This window comes from Neovison vison, chromosome 2 (genome assembly GCF_020171115.1).
Source record: "Neovison vison isolate M4711 chromosome 2, ASM_NN_V1, whole genome shotgun sequence".
Taxonomy (NCBI): Eukaryota; Metazoa; Chordata; class Mammalia; order Carnivora; family Mustelidae; genus Neogale; species Neogale vison.
Window position 1 is genome coordinate 163,963,067 of NC_058092.1, and position 20,330 is coordinate 163,983,396.

General features: G+C 38.6%; 1 protein-coding gene across 2 annotated transcripts in view; it reads right to left on the reverse strand.

Annotated features, from left to right (window-relative positions):
* Window positions 1–20,330, reverse strand: part of LOC122900638 (zinc finger protein 33B-like) — a 67,029-nt gene that overhangs the window by 33,779 nt on the left and 12,920 nt on the right. Inside the window, exons 3-5 of one of the 2 annotated variants that reach the window (XM_044239430.1) lie at window positions 19,945–20,089; window positions 19,573–19,668; window positions 9,847–11,888 (exon numbers count right to left, since the gene is read on the reverse strand). In XM_044239430.1, coding sequence (XP_044095365.1) covers window positions 9,847–11,888; window positions 19,573–19,668; window positions 19,945–20,089 — 2,283 coding nt within the window. Of the gene's footprint in view, window positions 1–9,747; window positions 11,889–19,572; window positions 19,669–19,944; window positions 20,090–20,330 lie in introns of those variants that run through there. The other variant, XM_044239426.1, reaches the window with a different exon arrangement.

The window sequence follows — 20,330 nt, forward strand, 5'->3', positions numbered from 1 at the left end:
TTTTTATTTGTCCTCACACCACTCTTACCACTCAAAGTTAATACTGTACTATGATATTGTACTAAGGGCCTAGACAGGGCAATTAGGCAATAAAATAGAAGAAAAGTGATCCACAGTGGAAATAAAGTGGTAAAACTATCTCTGTCTGCAGATGATGTGACCTTATTATTTAGAAAATTATTATGAACCTGACAAAAACTTCAGAATAAATGATCACAGAAGTTTGTAGGGTACATGATCAATATATTAATATCAAATGAATTTGCATATGTTAGCATTGAGCAATCCAAAAACAAAGTTCTCAGTAATGAATTTAACAGAAGGAGTGTAAGACTTTTTTCCAGCTGTACCCTGGATAGTTGTATAATGTTAGATGGAGGAAGTATGACTTTGTTATCGTTCTTATTTGGAGATTAAATACAGAATACGGTATTAGAAACTAAGATCTGGGCACTGCATGTACATACTGCTTCTAGAACATTGGTGCATCTATATCCTTAACTGACAGAGAAAAAGATATATTTTGTGTATAATGCAGTTAATAATGCACTGTGTATATAAACATAAAAACATATATGCAAGCATATGTATCTACATTCAGTTAAATATGAGTTCACATTGATTTTTCCAACTCTCACCCGCTACCACATGGATCACTCTAGCATCCTTTTCTTGCCCATCTGTGACATCCCAAAGCAACAGTGATAAACCTACCTCTTCCCATCTGCTACACATTTACTTAATTGTTTCATCCCAGTGTAAATGTATAGCAGTACCAGAATTATTAACCTGTACCCCATGGAAAACAACTTTATCAACTAGGGTAGAATAGTTATGTGCAGTTCTTTGTCTTGAGGCTTATAGTCTCCACGCATTTCCATAGTTACTTAAATCAGCACACGTCACCCTCCACCTCCTTCAATGAGGTGGTTCCATAATTAGTTTACAATCCTTCCTGGTATCCTTGGAACCCCTCAATGACTTTTTAAATCTGCCTACATTAAGTTTCCTTATTTATACTGTAAAGACCACAGGTCTGAACAAATGCATAAAGTCATGCATCCACCATAATGGTATCCTACAGAATAATAGCTTCACCACTGAAAAACTTCCCTGTGAATCATCTGTTCAGCCCTCTCAACCTCCCCTTGAAGCCTTCTAAATGTTAGTCTCTATAAATCTGGTTCTTCCAATGTCATATAAAAATGCCTGGGTGGGTTAAGCCTCTGCCTTTGGCTCAGGTCATGGTCTCGGGTGCTGGGATTGAGCCCCACATCAGGCTCTCTTCTCAGTAGGGGGCCTGCTCCCCACCCCACCCCCCGCCTCTCTGCCTCTGATCTCTCTCTCTTTCTCTCTCTCTCTGTCAAATAAATAAATATAATCTTTAAAAAATAAAAATAAAAATCAATCATACATCAAGTAGCTCTTTCAGACTGGCTTCCTTAACTAATATGCATTTAAAATTGCTCCATGACTTTTAGTGGCTTAACAAACCATTTTTTAAATCACTGAATAGTATTTCACTGTATGTATATGTCAGTTTGTTTATCCTCTCATCTACTGAAGGATATCTTGGTTGCTTCCAATTTGGGACATTATGAATAAAGTTGGTATAAGTATTCGGCTGGGATCCTCGTGCCTAGAAGGGGTTAACCCAATAGAGCAACAGTTCTTGGGAACCTCTTCAACCGAGGACCTTCACAGGTGTCTCCCTGGTGATTGTTATGAGAACATTGTAAGGTTTGGCTTGTTTTCATTGCAGCTTCTGTCTCAAGACTAAGCTAATAAGGCTCCTGTGTTTTGAGAATATTGAGTTATGGCCTAAGTGTCCAAACCACGAAGGTCAAAGCTGTCTGATATCTCTGCATGGCCAGCTACTCTCAGGCCAAAATAGAAACTAGATGTACAGAAGGTGATTCTCTTACTGTGTATACCACACAGTAATCGGAACTCTGCAAAATAAACTTTGGCACTTGCTTGATGCGTTCACCTGTGTCCCTCCTGTTCCCCACATTCCCTTCCTTCATTCTCCTATCCTTCAACCCTGTTCCCTCTTGTCTCGCCGGCTGTGACAGTATTCATATGCAGGCTTTTGTGTAAATGTTAAGTTTTCAAATAAGTTGAGTAATTACCTAGGAGTGCAGTGCTTGGATTATACCAGACTATGTTTAACTTTGTAAAAACCTGCTAAAGTTTGCAAATATTTTTAACCTCAATATAGAGTAAGAAATACACTTCAATTCATGATCCAATATAAACACAAATATTCATTTGATATTTATCCATTGAATATTTACAATGCGCCATAACCTAGGCACTGTATTTATAGTACTAACTAAAATAGAGAAAACTCCCAGTTTTGATGGTATTTACATTCTAGTGAGGGAATATAAAGAATATAAGCAAGACATTTCATATGCTAAATAATGCCTCTGTAAAAAGTTACAGTAGGAAAGGGAGCAGTTTACAGAAAAGGAAAAACTATGGAGACAAGATAAAACAACAAATCAACACTTCCCTTGTCACCCGGTGTGAAGCTATTTAGCAGCAAATGCTTTATTCCCCCTCTATAGTTATTAGTAAATACCATCATAAACTGTTTGCTTTCTGCTGGCAAGGCCAGCAATACACCTTCACTGTCCTACCTCATGGGCTTATCAACTCTTCCACCCAATATCACAGTCTAGTCTACAGACAGCCGGATTGTCTTTTTCTTCCACCTGATGTCTTGCTGATTCATTAAACCGGTGATATAATGCTGGTTGAACCTACTGTGCTAGGGAAGTAGCAAATACTCAAGACACATTGGTAAGACACTTGTCTGCTTCAGGGTGGGATCTAATCCCATAGAAAGGCAGGAGAATGCCAACATGGTAAAATTTCTAAGGGTCCAGTGTTGTAGGGCATGCCAAGGTATTCCTTCTAAGGTAAAGAATGAGTTGCTCCTCCTACCAACAGGAAAGAGGTACAACCATTATCCGGCCACCTTGGATTTTGAAGACAGTATACACCACATTTGGGCCTGCTACTCCAAGCCATTTACTAAATGAACAGAGAAGCTACCAATTTTGAGTAGTGTCCAGAACAGGAGACTGTTCTGCAACAGATCCGAGCTGCCAAGCACACTGCTGTCCCATTTGGGCTGTATTAACCAGCAGATCTAACATCGCTTGAAGTATTGGTAGTGGAGGGTCCTGCTTAGAGTTTTTGGCAGACAACTATATGTGAATCACAGCGCATACCCTTAGGATTCTTTAAGCAAAGCCATGCATCCTCTGTAAACAACTATTCTTTTGCGAAACAGCTTTTCGCATGCCTGATGGGCCACAGTGTTAAGACTGAACACTTAACCCCAGGCTACCAAGTTACCATGTATCCTGAACTGCCCATCAAGAACTAGGTGTTGTATGATCCACCAAGCCATACAACTGAGTACTGAAGCAGCCCTTCCATCATTTCATGAAACAGCATATACAAGATTAGTCTCCAGCAGATTCTGAAAACTCAGGTATGCCCATGACCTCTAATAATGCCTATATTCTACCCTCTTACTGTCTTCAGTTCAAGCTATAGTCTCATGAGAAGTTTATGACCAGCTGACTGAGAATGAAAAAGCTCAGGCTCTATGTACCGAGTGGCCAGTATATGACCAACAACTGATGCTCCAGTGGTGTATACGGCAGGGCCAAAGAAGGTAGTTTCTCATGCCGGAAGCTCTCAGGCAATTAATGGCGATGATGGATGGTCTACAAACTCCAGGAGGCATGAGAGGAAATTGCTAAGGTCTCTAGAGGGAAGGAAGGGCAATGACAGGAGTGCCTGTCGATTTCAATCTGGATTGATTCTAGAGTTTATTTTTGGAAAAGGTCCTATACAAGTTGAGTCAATTTGAAAGTAACAGCATTAGTGAATTAAGTGAACCTTGTAAGTGGAGAACAAGTTGCTTGCAGAACCCAAAAAGGACTAAATTATGTATTTGCATTAGCATTCTGTGTGCTAAGAATACACAACAGAGAGAATCGTCAATAGCTATTTCTTGACAATGCCAGGGACGGAGCAGCCCTTGGTTTACCAGTACTGAGCCAGATCTTTGCAAATATGTATGGGAAAATGAATTATCCACTTTTGTGATTCTTTTGTATCTGTATGTCGCCAATGAATGTGTGAAATAGCTCCTCAGAAGAGGATGTCCTCAGTATAATGTCATACCTGTGCTCCTGAAGAAATGTGGATGCAGTTAAGATACTGCCTGCAAAGACTATGTGCAGAGGCAGAGGTGCTGAGATATACCACTGGTAGCCTGGGAAAGGTGTACTGTGCCCCTTCGGAGGTGAAGGCAAATTGTGGCAGAGGCTGTTGAAGAGAACACTGAACAGAATATAGTAGCCAAATCTGTAAGAACAAAATATGTAGTGGTGGCTATTGGGATTGAAGGAGTAATTTCAGTAAAGTGGTGTTGGGTCCTGAACAGATGGACCATAGCACCGAGGTTACGGTAATCCACTGTGACGTGCCATCAGCATTTCCAGGTTTAAGAAGAGACTATACTGGCCTATTAAATGGAGAAGCAGTAGTGATAATCACTTCTCTGAACAGGACTTTACAATGGTTTCAACTAAAGGTGTATGGTACATGAGGGGTCCCATTTTGTCAACTGACTGTTTAAGTGCCCAAAGTTTATATTCATTGGATCAGAACCTACTGTGGGATGGTGCTTTAAGTCAAAGGGTGCTATACCATGGAGAACTTTGGCTACAGTTCTGTTGGTTAAGGTAAAATGAACCTATTTATCCTGAATGTCTCAGATTGTTCAGGTTGTTAAAACAAAGTATCAGAGACCAGGTGGCTTATAAACAACAGAAATTTATTTCTCACAGCTCCGCAGGCTGGCAAGTCCAAGACCAAGGCGCCCTGCAGTATCAGGGTCTGGTGAGGGCCTGCTTCCTGGTTCATGAACAGCTGTCTTTCTGGGTTGTCCTCACGCAGGCAAAAAGCCGAGGAGTTCTCTGGAATCTTATTAGGGTACTACTCCCATTCATGAGGGCTCCATCCTCATAACCAAACCTTATCCAGATACCATCACACTGGGGTTTAGATTTCAACACGTGAATTTTAAGGAAAACACCAATATGTAGTCTATGGAACTCCTATTTTATATTCAGTAACTCCTCCAAGATTTTAAGGAATAACATGATTAAATTGAGTGGAATGCCCAGATATAGCCGTAATCTGAGCCCTGTTTTAAGGCCATGGAAATTTGCCAATGGTGCATTTCGGCAGATATTTAAGTCAATTCAGAAACTAAATAGTAGAGGTACTTTTGTCTTTGTTGTATAAATTATTTAGTATGTTCCCCCAGTTGGGTCAATCTGTGGACCTTCATTTCCATCATTTTGTGGTCTCCTCTTCCTGTATCCAAGTCCCTCCCCCTTCCTCATTCTTTCTTTTCTTTTCTTTCTTTTTTTTTTTTTTAAGATTTATTTATTTGACAGAGAGAGATCACAAGTAGACAGAGAGGCAGGCGGAGGGGGGCAGGGGAAGCAGGCCCCCTGCTGAGCAGGGAGCCTGAAGTGGGGCTCGATCCCAGGATCCTGGGATCATGACCTGAGTCTGAAGCAGAGGATTTAACCCACTGAGCGACCCAGGCGCCCCCTCATTCTTTCTTGCTGCGTCTTTCCTTTTTGTTATCACTAGACAGACCTCAGGGTTTTTTTCTTCACTCTGATCAAATTTACAAATTTCCTTCCCCAGAGATCCTCCAGTCAGGATCTTCAAGCCATGGGCCTGCTCCATGGTAATAGTTGCTTCTTACAGATAAAAGATCCTGGGCTTAAGTTGCATTCAAATAATCCCCTTTGCTGAGGCACAGAGTGGGTGTTTTCCCCTCTAAACAGAGGAGGAGAATTTCTTTCCAACACAGGCACAGAGAGAAGACTGGAGCAGCAGGAGTGTGCTTGGCCCATTACTCGGTGGTTGACGGATCATCTTCTCTATGGTTGTCTCTTTTTTTCTACCATGCCCATCATCTTCTCTCTCTCTTTTCTCTCTGTACAAATTCCCTCAGAGTATTTTGGATTTCTAGCCATGTAAAGTCACAGGTTTCTATTTTCGTCACCTGTAGCACGGACCTGGGTGGTCAGAAAGCAAAGCACCACAGCCTAGCAGTTGGCCTCTTTGGCAGTTGTTGCTTCCTCCAGGGAATGCCAGTCAATCTCCCGGGGGTCAGGGTTCACAAACGGTAAGGTCATTTGTCTATAGCCCGGGTCAAAGCCATTAAGCTCCATAATTCCAAGGCTAGACCCTTGGAGTAGTGATAAAACAGCAGTGCTGAGCAGACCTTAGGTTCACTGGCTAAAGGTTTTGCATCAGAAGAGCATTTGAGTTACTTTCTCTGGTGATTTGGAAGGGGTCTCTTTTCTTATCACCAACTGAGCCACAGGATACCATAAATGTGCACCTCAACACCATCGGGCATCAGATGTGTGCACACTGGCAGCAAGGGAAGGAGTAGCAGAGTAAAGAGGGAAGGCTCCTGCCCTGAATAATGTGAGTTCTTAATTTTTTAAGTATAGAAGAAAGCAGCTTCACAGATTCATCTAAACTGCTAAATACAGGCAGGCTTGTTTAATACACTTTATTTTTTAGAGTAGTTTTAGAGTTACAAAAAAATTGAGCAGAAAGTACAGAGTTCCTATATACCTCCTTCACTTCTACCCACTGCTATAGTCCCCTTATTCCAATTTTGCATTAGTGTGGTACATTTGTTACAACTGATGAGCCAATATTGATACATTATTACTAACTGAAGTCCACAGTTTACCCTTTGTGTTTTATACTTCATGGGCATTGACAAATAAATGACATGTATCTACTATTATAATATCCTACAGAATTGTTTCACTGTCTTAAAAATCCTCTACAATCCACCTATTCAACCTTCCCTGCCTTGCCCCGAACCCCTGGCTATCTCTCATCTTTTTACTGTCTCCATATGCTTCTTCTGTTATCAGAATGCACTATAGATGGAAACCAAAGTGTAAAGCCTTTTCAGATTGGCTTTTTTCATTTAGCAACATGTAAGTAAGTTTCCTCCATGTCTTCTGTTCCTGAGAGCTCATTTCTTTTTACCACTCACTCAATCACTGTACCTTGTAACCTTGTTATAATTGCTTACCAGTGTCAAGGTATTCTATTGCTGACTCCTTGGAATTTTCTATCTACAGAATCATGTCATGTGTGAATATAGACAGTTTTATTATCTCTTCCTTCCAAATCCAAGTTTATTTTCTTTGTCATACTGTGTTAGCAAAGACTTCCAGAAGGAGGCTGAAAAAGAGAGGTCAAAGGGGTCCCCTTCCTCCTTATCTTACCGGGAAAGCATCTATTCTCACCATTAAGTACAATGTTAGCTATAGTGCTGTTGCAGACGTGTTTTACCGAGTTAAAAAAATTCCCTGTATTCCTAGTATGCTGAGATTTCTTATTGTGAATGTGGGTTAAAATTTTGTGAAATGCTTTTCTGTACCTATTGGTATGATCATATGGTAATTTCTTCTTTTGCCTGTTGATGTGATGGGCTACATGAAGTGACTATCAAATGCTGAACCAGGACTGCATACCTGGAATAAACCCCACTCGGTCATGGTGTGAAAATATATACTTTTGGATTCAAATTGCTAATGACTTGTTGAGGATTTCTGCATCTATGTTCCAAGACACAGAGTTCTATCTGCAGTTTCCTTTTCTTGTAATGTCCGCCTCGTTTTGCTACTACAGCAATCCTGGCCTCACAGAATGAGTTAAGAAGTACTTCTGCTTTTACTTTTTGGAAGAGATTGTAGAGAAATGGTATCACTTCTTCCTGAAGTGTTTGGTAGAATTCACTAACGAACACAATTTGGGCCTGACACTCTCTGATTTGGAAGATCAAGTATTAACTCAATTTCTTTAACAGCTATATGCCTAGTTAGATCTGTGAGTTTTGGCAGATTGTGTCTTTCAAGGAACTAGTCTATTTCATTTCATCTAGATTGTGAAATTTGTGGACAGAGAGCAGTCCATAGTATTATCCTTTTAATATCCATGGAATCAGTTGTTATGGCTTTCCCTCATTCTCTTGTCAGCACCTTGTATCTTCTCTTTTTCTTAGGTAATTTAGCAAAGATGTTTATCAGTTTCATTGACCGTTTCAAATAACTAACTTTTGGTTCTACTGATTTCTGCTTGAAGTATTATTTCTTTTGTTTTGTTTATGCTGGATTTAATCAGCTCCTTTTCCTAGTTTCCTAAGATGTAAGCTTAGACTCTTTGTGCAAGTTAAGTCATTTGTTTCTGTAATCTGGTTTGTGTAATCTCACTGATGGTGTAATTTATTATACCACCTTTATACCCTGTTGGTCAATAAATGCCCCACTCCAACCCCACCCGCTCCAGTCTCAACCCACCTTCTCACAGAGCCAAAAATCTCCAAGGGCTCAGATCTGTCTCTGGCTACACCGGCCTCTGCCTTGGAGGGCAGCTACTTGCAGAGGGTTTGTATAAAATTTGGGCTGTGGACTAGAGGACTCACATATGTACATTTGAGGCACCTCCTGGTTTTACATGAACCATGGGTGAATGGGGAAAATGAGACTAGGGACCAGATATCCCTCTGCACTGAATACATTCCATTTGCCAATTTGCTATTTTGATTTATACATTCTAAATGGTTACATATGAGCTCTGCGGGCCTCCTTTTACAAACTGCTCAGCCCTTACACACATGGGCGATGTGCCTGATATGGTAACAACTGCCAAATTAGGAGTGTCTGTTCTGTGTGCACAACTAGATAAAGTTGCATGATGCATATGAAGCACATATAGTTTATATAAAGTACTGTATGTGGATACGCAAATCCTGCACACTTGAGGGACACTTCACATAAGGATTAAAGGCTGTGGCCCTAATTACTCAGTTTATTTCTGCTTTTAAAAAGCTTCATATTCACATGATTGTCAGAATGAGGGCTGCAGTATGATTCCCTTGTAATCGTGATTCTCTTGTAATTCTAATGCAACAGAAACTCCAGATTCCTTTTCGATTTTGTAAGCTATGTTGATGGTTACTCAAACTATTAAGTGATAAAATTTCACAGAACTACACGTACACAGAAACTGCATGTAAAAACTGAAATGGGGATAAGGACTTTATGTGACTTAGTACTGTGGTACCATCAACTCCCTGTGCTTGACAATATACCGTGGCTGTGGAAGACAGCAACAGAGGAAGCTTGCTGGAGGGCACATGAGAATTCTATGTAAGACTGCAACTTCTTGTAAGTCTATTTTTTCATTTTACTTTTTTTTGTTTGTTTTTAAAGCTTTACATGGCACAATATACTTCTATAAATTACAATTTCTTATGTTTCCCAAAGATAAATACAGCATCAAAACCCAAAATTCAACTTCTAATGCTGTATTACTTCTAAAAATAATCTTCAAGCTATATACCTCAAATTGAAAGGTTTCTCTTTAATATAAATTCTGACATAACCTAGTTTGTATTTTTGCTAAAAAAGCAAACAAAGATACTTTTACAAAATAAAAAAATCTGTAATGTTTTATACCAGTATCTGCTTGGTGACATTCAATGGAATGTTACTTAACAAGACTGTCCTGCATTTGTTGCAGTCTACTTTGGAGTAAAATAAGGCCAGTTTGTGTGGAGAAGGTTCCCGAACATTCAGAATGTCAACGGGGCTTCTGCCAGTGTGAATTCTTGTATAATGGCTGCTGAAGTGCAGCTTGACACTCCTAACATCCACTTCAATTTTAAGATTTTTCTCCTGTGTGTGTTCTCTGATGTACAATGAGGTTTGACTTCTGAGAGAAGGTTTTTCCACATGTGTTACATTCATAGGGCTTCTCCCCTGTGTGTGATCTCTGATGTTTAGCAAGGTCTGACTTGCGGTAAAAAATTTTCCCACATTCATTACACTGACAAGATTTCTCTCCTGTGTGAGCCCTGTGATGTACTGTGAGGGATGATTTGTGACTGAAGGATTTCCCACATTCATTACATTCATAGGGTTTCTCCCCTGTGTGTTTTCTGTGATGTAAAATAAGTCCTGACTTCACACAAAAAGATTTCCCACATTCATTACATTTATAGGGCTTTTCTTCTGTATGAGTTCTCTGGTGGACAATTAAGGCAGACTTATGACAGAAAGCCTTTCCACATTCATTACACTCATAAGGTTTCTCACCTATGTGAATTCTCTGGTGCTGCGTGAGCTGAGACTTCTGACAGAAGGTTTTCCCACATTCGTTACATTCATAGGGTTTCTCCCCTGTGTGTGTTCTATTATGTTTAGTTAGGTATGATTTATTATAGAAGATTTTCCCACACTCGTGACATTCAAAGGGTTTCTCCCCTGTATGTGTCCTATAATGTTGAGAGAGAGTAGACTTATGGCTGAAGAATTTCCCACATTCAGGACATGCAAAAGGCTTCTCCCCTGTGTGAGTTCTCTGATGTACTGTGAGATCAGACTTCAAGCAGAAGGTTTTCCCACATTCAAAACATTCATAAGGTTTCAACCCTGTATGAATTATCTGATGCCGGGTGAGAACTGACTTGTGGTAGAATGTTTTCCCACATGCATTACATTCGTAGGGTTTATCCCCTATGTGAGTTCTCTGATGTTGCGTAAGATGTGACTTCTGACAGAAAGATTTCCCACAGTCAGGACATTCAAAGGGTTTTTCACCTGTATGAGTTCTCTGATGCACTGTAAGGTGTGAATTCATACAGAAGGATTTCCCACATTCATAGCACTCATAGGGTTTCAGCCCTGTGTGTGTTCTCTGGTGTTTAGTGAGGTCTGACTTCTGATAAAAAGTTTTCCCACATGCATTACACTGATAGGGTTTCTCACCTGTATGTGTTCTCTGGTGTAACGTGAGGGCTGACTTGTGGCTGAAGGCTTTCCCACATTCACTGCACACATAGGGTTTCTCTCCTGTGTGTGACCTCTGATGTTTAGTGAGGTTTGACTTCTCCCAAAAAGTTTTTCCACATTCATTACACTGAAAGCGTTTCTCTCCCGTGTGTATCCTCTGATGTCGGGTGAGGTGGGATTTCTCCCAAAACGCTTTCCCACATTCATTACATTCAAAGTGTTTTTCTCCTTTATGAGGTTTCTGAAGTTGTGAAAGGCATAAATTCCTCCTGAAATTATTCCCACTTTGATTACACTCATAGTGTTTCATTTGTGCCCCATGATGTTTCAAAAGGGTAGACTTTACACATAAGGATTTTCCACAACCACTAAATCCACAGTGATTTTCCTCTGAGGAATTTATCCGATGGAATAAGAAGGCGTTATCAAAGAAGGTTCTCCCATATTCATTACATTCACAATCATTACCTTCTGCAATCTCTCTCTTGTATGTACTAAATATTGCCTTTTCAAGGAAGGTTTCTTGATAAATATTATAATCAAAATTTTGCTCTAACATTTGAATCTTCTCAGGATGAATAGGGTCCTCATCATGACTCAACGTTTTCCCATTTTTAAAAAATTCACTTTTCTCTCTAGTATGAGTTTTCTCATGTTTAATACTGAGTAGCAATTTTCCACAAGCATTAAATTCATCAGTCTTTTTTCCTAAATAGTTTTTCTTATCGATAAACAATTCTGAAATACAGCTGAAATTCACTCCACATGAGTTCCATTGACAGAGAGTTCTTCTGGAAGGAAAAGACTTTGTGTCCAAGTTAAGTGGTTTTTCTACTACATTACCTTGTTCTTTAGTTAGTGTTTTATTATTGATGAATGCAACTTCCCACACATGTTTAGGCTGGTTTTTGTGGCTTCTTTCTTTCTTGTGATCAGTTTTCCAGATTTCTAAAAATAAGAAAAATTAACCTTACATAGAAATATTAACACATTTTTTATGGAATGCAATATATATACAAATGCCCTATATTATAGCTGACTTGGATTTCTTTTTTAGTCTCCAGAGAAGAAAATAATTTTAAGCACATATTTTTTTTTCTATTCTTGAGTTTGATATGAAAAAACAGAAATGAAAACAAGAAACAAAACCTGGCACAGTGCAAAAAGGGAGCAGAAACTGGCTATTACAACGTGTGCATCTGCATTCCGATGTCTAAAAAATAACAGCACTGGTTAAAATCTGAATGTCTCCATCTCCCCTCTAAAAAAATGTATGGATCAATATAAGGAGAGCAAATAAAATTACCTACAACAACCCACGACTTTGGCATAACTAGGAGATACAAAGTTACGAAATTCAAATCACCACTAAGGAAAGAAACATTTAAATACAGAAGAAACTGATAATAAGCCCACATCCATTGAAAGAGTCAGCTACATACTGTAACAACCACACATAAAGAAGAGACAGGGAATTCAGAGATGATTAAATGTAAATAGAATCATTCCCAGAAACGAGAAGTGTCACTATGAGTGGAGCAATACTGAGATGACATCTCAGTTCTGATACATGGCTATTCAGACCACTGGGAACTCCAAGAGTATATGGGAACTAAGGACACAACGCTTAGTGATCTAGGTGAGGAATAATACTGTAAAAAGGACAATGTGACCTTGGAATAGACTTAAATTACAAGAAGCCAGATATGAACTGAACTGTCCCTCTTCCAAATTCATATGCTGCAGCCCTAATTCCCAATGTGACTGTATCTGGAGACAGTGCCTTTAAGGAGGCAATTAAGGTTGAATTAGGTCATCAGGGTGTAGGGCTAATCTGATAGAAACAGCATCCTTATTAGAATTGAAGAGACACCAACTTTCTTGCTCCCACCATGTGCACAAAAAAAAGCAACGTGAGGCTACAGCAAGAAGGTGCTGTCTGCAAGCTGAAAAGATAGGGCTCACCAGAAACCAACCCTGCTGGCACCTTCACTTTGGCTTTACAGACTCCAGAAGTGTGAGAAAACAAATTTCTGTTATTTAAGTCACACAGTCTGTGGTGTTTTGTTGTAGTAGTCCAGGCAGACTGACAGAGAGCCCAAAGAGAAAAGAGACTTCACTGGAATTTTAATAAATAGCATTGAAAAAGGCATGATGACAGAGCAGAAAAAATGACAATACAACTAAAGAAAGAAGAAATGGATCACAAAGAAGGCCCCGGCTAACAAAGGTAGTCTGCAAAATAAATAAAAAATTTAAAATAAAATTATACGCATATATGTAGGATTATAGTCTCTATAGAGGAAAAACCCTAGAAGAGAGAAAATTAAACCCAAAAGCAATAAGAGAAGTAAGAAATAAACCCAAAAGCAGTAAGAGAAGTAAGGAATAAAGATCATATGGAAAATAATGAAATCAATGAAATACTATATAAATACTTCATTTCTAATATAAAAATTTCCTATATGTTGATTTCCCACAAATTCTGTTTTCATGAACATTCAGCTCAAAATAGTTTCTAATTTACCCTTCAAATTCTTCTCTGAACCATCAAGTTATGCAAAAGTGTGCCATTAAGTTTCTAACTACTTAGGAATTTTACAGCTCTTTCTGTTACTGATTTTTAATTCGGCTAGATTTAATTCTACTCTGGTAAGAAAAAATATTTTATATGACTTGACTCCTTTTAAATTAATTGAGATTTGTTTTAGATCTTAGAATGCGATTTACCTTGGTTTACGTTCATGTGTTCCTGAAAAGAATGTGTATTCCACTGGTTTATTTGTGTGTGGGGGTGGGGTATATTATATAAATGTCAGTTAAGTTAATTTGTTTACTCAGTGCTCTTCTATTTATCAGGAGAGAGATGCTGAAACATCTGTGCAACTTTTTCTCATTCAAGTTCCATCAGGTTTTCCTTTCTAACACTTTGAAAAATTTATCTGTCCTCCTAGTAACACTGGGCACCCCCAAGGTAGAGCCCTCTGACAAAAGTCATTAGAGATGTACACTGTGGAAGGAAAGGACTTCAAATAATCCAATCCAGTCATTAAACAAATAAATAAGCAAGGAAAAATAACAACAGGCCCTTTCAGAGAAAGAAGGAATCAGTATAAGGCTAGGTACAAAATGTCTAAAATATCCCTTTTGTCCAAAAAAAAAAAAAAAGAAAGAAAGAAAGAAAAAAGATTTGTCTTATGATTCACAAGACAAAAAGGAAAATTTCGCAACAAACTGCCCTTGAAAGAATCCAGATATCGGACTTAGCACTTCTCAAAGCAGCTTTTACAAACACACCCAAAAGGCAACCATGTTCAAGGAAGTATAGGAAGGTAATGATGGCACCCTCATCACATAGAGAACATCAACAAACTGAAAAGAATGAAACAAAAATTCTCAATTTGAAAAGTATAATATCTGCACTGTAAATTCGTTAGACAGGCTCGTTGATTCAAGCTTCCAGAAGACGAATTAGTAAACTTGAAGATACATCAATAGATATCATTTACACAAAAGAAATAATGAATAAAACTGAAGAAAGCCTCAAACAAATGAAAGACAGTGCTAGCTGCACCAACATATTCATAAAGGGAATATCAAAAGAACAGAAGGAAGAGTGAGAGGAGAAAAACCATTCAACAAAATGAGGGCAAAATCCTGCAAATTTAAGAGAATAATATGTCAATTCAAGAAGATAAACTCCATGTGAGATAAACAGAGATCCACGCCAAGATGCATCATAGTAAAAATATTAGAAGAATCACAAAAAGAAAACTTAAGTATCAAGAGAAATACAACTCATCACATATAGGGAACTCCAGTGAGACTGATACCTGACATTTCTGTATGTTATTTTAAAATTTTCCTCTGGGCTGTCTTTCATTCATGCTTTACTTACATGTGTCTTGTTTAATCCTGAAGTGTTTAGGTATTTTTCTATTGCCTTTTTAAAAAAGATTTTATTTATTTATTTGACAGATAGAGATCACAAGTAGGCAGAGAGAGAGAGGAAGGGAAGCAGGCTCCCCGCTGAACAGAGAGCCTGAATCCAGGCTCAATCCCAGGACCCTGGGATCACACCCCGAGCCGAAGGCAGAGGCTTTAACCTACTGAGCCACCCAGGTGCCCTCTACTGCCTTTCTATTACTGATTCGCAGTTTGATTTCCTTGTGCTAAGAGAACATAGCACAATTTTGGTTCTGCTAAATTTACTAAGGTTTGTTTATGGCCTAGGATATATTGTATCTTACTGATGCTCCACAGGCACTTGAGAAGAATGCATATCCTGCTGCTTTTAGGTACTATTAGGTTCATTCAATCCCACTGGTTGATGATACCATTCAGTTCTTCTACATCTGCCATTAATTTATATCTGCTGTCTGAAAGTTCTACCAAATGCTGAGAGTAAGGTGCTGAATTCCCCAAATATAATTTGAAATTTATTTATTTCTCCTTTCAGCTCAATCAGTTTTGATTTGTGTACTGTGAGGTTCTTTCTGTTGTTTGGTGGGGTCACATTTTGGATCACGGTCTTTTTTGTTGGAATATTGCTTTTTCTCCAATAATTTCCTTTGCTCTCAAGACTACTTTATCTGATATTAATGGAGTCAGTCTTGTCTTTGTTTTCATTAATGTTTGCAGAGTGTATCTTTTTCTTTCTCATTTTTTTAAAAAGATTTTATTTATTAATTTGACAAGGAAAGACACAAAAAGAGGGAACACAAGCAGTGGGAGTGAGAGAGGGAGAAGCAGGCTTCCTGCCAAACAAGGTGCCTGATGCAGGGCTGCATCCCAGGATCCTGGGATTATGACCTGAGCTGAAGGCAGCCGCTTAATGACTGAGCCACCCAGGTTCCCCAGTGTATCTTTTTCTATTTCCCATCAACCTCACTATGTTGTATTTGAAATGAATTTCTTTGTAGATAACGTATTTCTGCCTTTTGTTTTTTGTTTTATCCAGTCTGCCAGTCTGTACCTGAATTAGTGTGTTTTTAAATTTTTTTTAAAGACTTTTATTTATTTATTTGAGAGGAGAAGGTCAGAGGGAGAAGCAGACTCCCCATGGAGCGGGGAACCCGATGTGGGACTCCATCCCAGTACTCCGGGATCACGACCTGAGCCAAAGGCAGTCGCTTAACCAACTGAGCCACTCAGGTGCCCTGAATTGGTGTGTTTGGACACCAATTTACAGTATTGCTTTTTACATTTACATTTACAGTAGACATTGCTATGTCAACGTTTAAGTCTGCTGTTTTATTTTTCTATTGTTTTCTCAGTTTCTCATTCATCTGTTCCTAATTGACTTTCTTACTGGGTACTTGAACATCTTCTTAAAGATTCTGTCTTCATTTACTTACGGTATTTCTAAGTTTACCACCTTGTGTAGTTTTTTTAGTGGTTGTTCTAAGTATTCCAAGTCCATTTCTAGGTAAAATGTACATATATAATTTATTACAGTCTTCCTGGAACAACATTTTACCACTTCAAGGAAATATAACACTTTAATTCCAATTAAATTCCTGTATTCTATTTTGAAAATATATCACATCCTCCACATGCAGAGCATCAAATCATAGTATTCTAAATTTTGCTTCAACAATCAAATATGATTTCAGAAACTCCTTAGATGGAAACTCCATTATAGTTACCCTTATTTTTTGCCACTTCCAATGTTCTTTCTTTTTTGAAGTTCCAAGTTTTCTTGTGTTTTTCTTTTTTATTTAAAGAACTTCCTCTAGCCATTTTTAAGAGGTAAGTTTGCTAACAACATTTTCTCTTTTTTTTCCTTTGTAGGATACCTTCAGTTATCCTTCCTTCATGAATGTATTTTCACAAGCCACAGTTCTGTTTTGTTTGAAAGTTCTTTTCTTTCAGTACTTGGGAAAAAAATGTATTATTGCCTTCTAGCCTCCATGGTTTCAGATGACAAATTCACTATAATTTCCAAAGGAAATGAGTGGTTTCTCTCTTCGCTCATAATTTTTTCTCTTTTGGTTTCAGAAATTTAATCATGACATGCCAATGGTATGAATATCTTTTTTGCCAAATTTGGAAAGTTTTCATCATTATTCCTTTAAATACTTCAAGTGCCATCATCTCTTCCCTTTTTAGTTCTTTTTTTTTCTTTTTAAAGATTTTTTAAATTTATTTGAGACAGAGACAGAGAGAACATAAGCAGTGGGGAGAGGGGCAGAGGGAGAAGAAGGGTAAGAAGCTCCCCTCTTAACACGGAGCCCAAAGCAGGGCTTGATCCCAGGACCCTGGGATCATGACTTGAGCCAAAGGCAAACACTTAACCAACAGAGCCACCCAGGAGCCCCAATACAAATGTTAGTTCTTCAGTTATTCCAAATACAGAGAAAATCCAGCCTCTTCTCATTATCTCCATTCCTCTCTAATTTTGACTAAATGACCATAATCACCCTTCAGGAAAACTTAAAAGGGTCCTCTAGTGAACTCTCTTAAGAGCTTACATTCTTTCCAATGTTTTCTCTACAGAGGTGAGAAAGATCTTATAAACATAAATCAGACATTGTTTGTTTCCCAAAATACACTAGTAAGAATAAAATTAAAAACTTTAGTAAGACTTATGATATTCATCTTTTGGACCACAGCTGCCTGACAACATTTCCTGCGCCACTTCCCATCAAACATTCCCCTTGGCCATTGTGACTATTTTTGCTATTTCCCAAGAAATACCAAACACATTCCTCCTCATTGGCTTAGTAGCTGCTATTACCCCTTCTGTGAAGAGGCAGGATCCTCAAAAAAAGATTTTATTTATTTATTTGACAGAGAAAGAGAGAGAGAGATCACAAGTAGGCAGAGAGGCAGGCGGAATGAGAGGAGGAAGCAGGCTCCCTGCTGAGCAGAGAACCCGATGCGGGGCTCGATCCCAGGACCCTGAGATCATGACCTGAGCCGAAGGCAGAGGCTTTAACCCACTGAGCCACCCAGGCGCCCCTCAAATTCTGCTTTGATGGTGATCTCCTTAAGGTTTTCCCTAAAACTCTTTCTAAGAAGAAATTCTAAGATTCTAAAATTCTCTAAGAAATTCTAGGATAATTTTTACCACTACAGGGCTTTAATACACATGAGTATATGATTTTAGTGCCACCTTTTAAATTTATATTTGACATATAACTGCATAAATTTTCAGTGTACAATCTGTTAATTTGATACATTTTTATGCTGTGTAATTGCCACTGTACCAATAATTAGCAACCCTGTTATATTACATAATTACCATTTCTTATTAGTAATTAGAATAATTAAGTTCTAGTGTCTCAGTAAGTTTAATTATTGTAACAAAATATTATATTCATTATATGATATATAACATCTCTAGGGCTTATTTATTTATTTATTTATTTATTTAAAATGGTATTCATTCACTTGACAGAGACACAGCAGTAGAGGGAACACAAGCAGGGGAAGTAGAAGAGGGAGAAGCAGGCTTCCCACTGAGCAGAGAGCCCAATACAGGGCTCAATCCCAGGACCCTGGGATCATGACCCCAGCCAAAGGCAGATGCTTAATGACTGAGCCACCCAGGCACTCCTCTAGGGCTTATTTACTACTCGTTACACTTTTATACATTTAAACAACATCTCTTTTTTCTCTCCCTCTCCTCTGGGTAACCACCACATTACTCATGTTTATAACAAATTCAGTTTTTCTAGATTCCATACACAAGTGACAACATGCAGTACTTGCCTTTCTCTGTCAGACTTATCTCACTTGACATAAAGCACTCAAGGTTCACCCGTTTTGCAAGTGGCAGAATGTCCTTTCTCATGGCTGAATAGTATTCTATTACTCACACATACCTATCTTATTTAGTTATTCATCCACTGACAGGAACCTAAGGTCATTTCCTTATCTGGCTATTGTGAATCATACTGTGATGAACACCAGCATGCACATTCTCTTTTTGACAGCCTGTTTTCATTTCCTCTGGGTGTCTTCCCAAGCCGAACTACTGGATCATACAAGATAGTTCTATATTTTACTTTCTGAGGAATCTCTATACTGTTTTCTATTGTAGCTGAACCAATTTACATCACAGTCAGCAGTGCACAAGCGTTCCTTTCTCTCTGCATCATTCCCAGAACTTGTTATCTCTTCTCTTCTTGGTTCTAGCCATTCTAAATGGTGTGATGTGTGGTTCCGATTTGCCTTTCCCTGATGTTTAGTAATGCTGACCATCTTTTCATGTATTTGTTGGCTGCTACTGCTATTTGTATAAGCTCATTGACACATAGATAATAGCAATTACTCAAAAATTATTTGAGTCAAAAAATGAGCACATGAAAGAATGCCTGATGACAGTTAGGCAGGCAACTGAAACTGCTTTGAGAAACAAAGGAATAAAAAAAACAACAGCAAAAATAAGGTAGGCAAAGACTGGTCTTTTGAAAGATGTAAGAATGGTAAATACTCAAAAAGTGAATCAAAAAGAATGTTTTTTTAAGAGTGGTTTCTAGAGATTTGGTTAAAAAACCAGTATTCCCAGTCAGTTCCCAGGATTAAGACATCTAATGAGATATTCTTGAAATTGTCAACCTCTGGGTTAATCATGGGAAAACACTAAATGCCCTGATGTTCATCTGTGCAGTGTCCATTAACTCACCTGGGAAGCTCTGGCTTGGGAATTCTTCCTCCAGTATCCATGGCTCCTCTCCTCGCTCTAGCCTGAAGATCACTTCTGGTTTGGTAACACAATACCCTGACAAAGCAAAACAGTTCAGGATTCAGACCAGAAGGCCTGGACTGCAGGGTCTCTGAAAGAGCAGCAAGCTTCCGGAGCTGCTCGATGAAGATGCTATTGAACATTTCACTGGAGAGGTAAACATAAATATCTTCCTGGTACCCAAAAGAGATCAATCAACACTGATTCCTCAGTTCCAATATTAAAAAATCATTCAACTCTACAGTGTCTATATGCTTCAGAGATAAAAGAAGGAGAACATGCTATTTAGAATTACAAAAAATCAGACCTTACCCAGTGAGACAAGGTTACTGTAGTTCTCCAGCATCACGTCTCTATACAGAGACCTCTGAGCTGAATCCAGGTGCTGCCACTCTTCCTGGGTGAAGCCCACAGTCACATCCTTAAATGACACTGATCCCTGGAATTTCTGTTCAATCTGAAATGTTCAGAATTGCGTAACATGGAAAAAGCCGTATGGGAACCAATCCTCACCAGGATTACCAAAATAGTTTGCAAAACATCTGACTCTATACTTTGAGGGAAGATGAGAAACCATAACGGAAATACAACGCCATTGCCTTAAGGTATTATTCATGTAAAAAATGATCAAATCACACACTGTATCTGGAACCATTCTACTTCTTAGAAATGCTAAGATTATTAAAATTGTTCTTGGA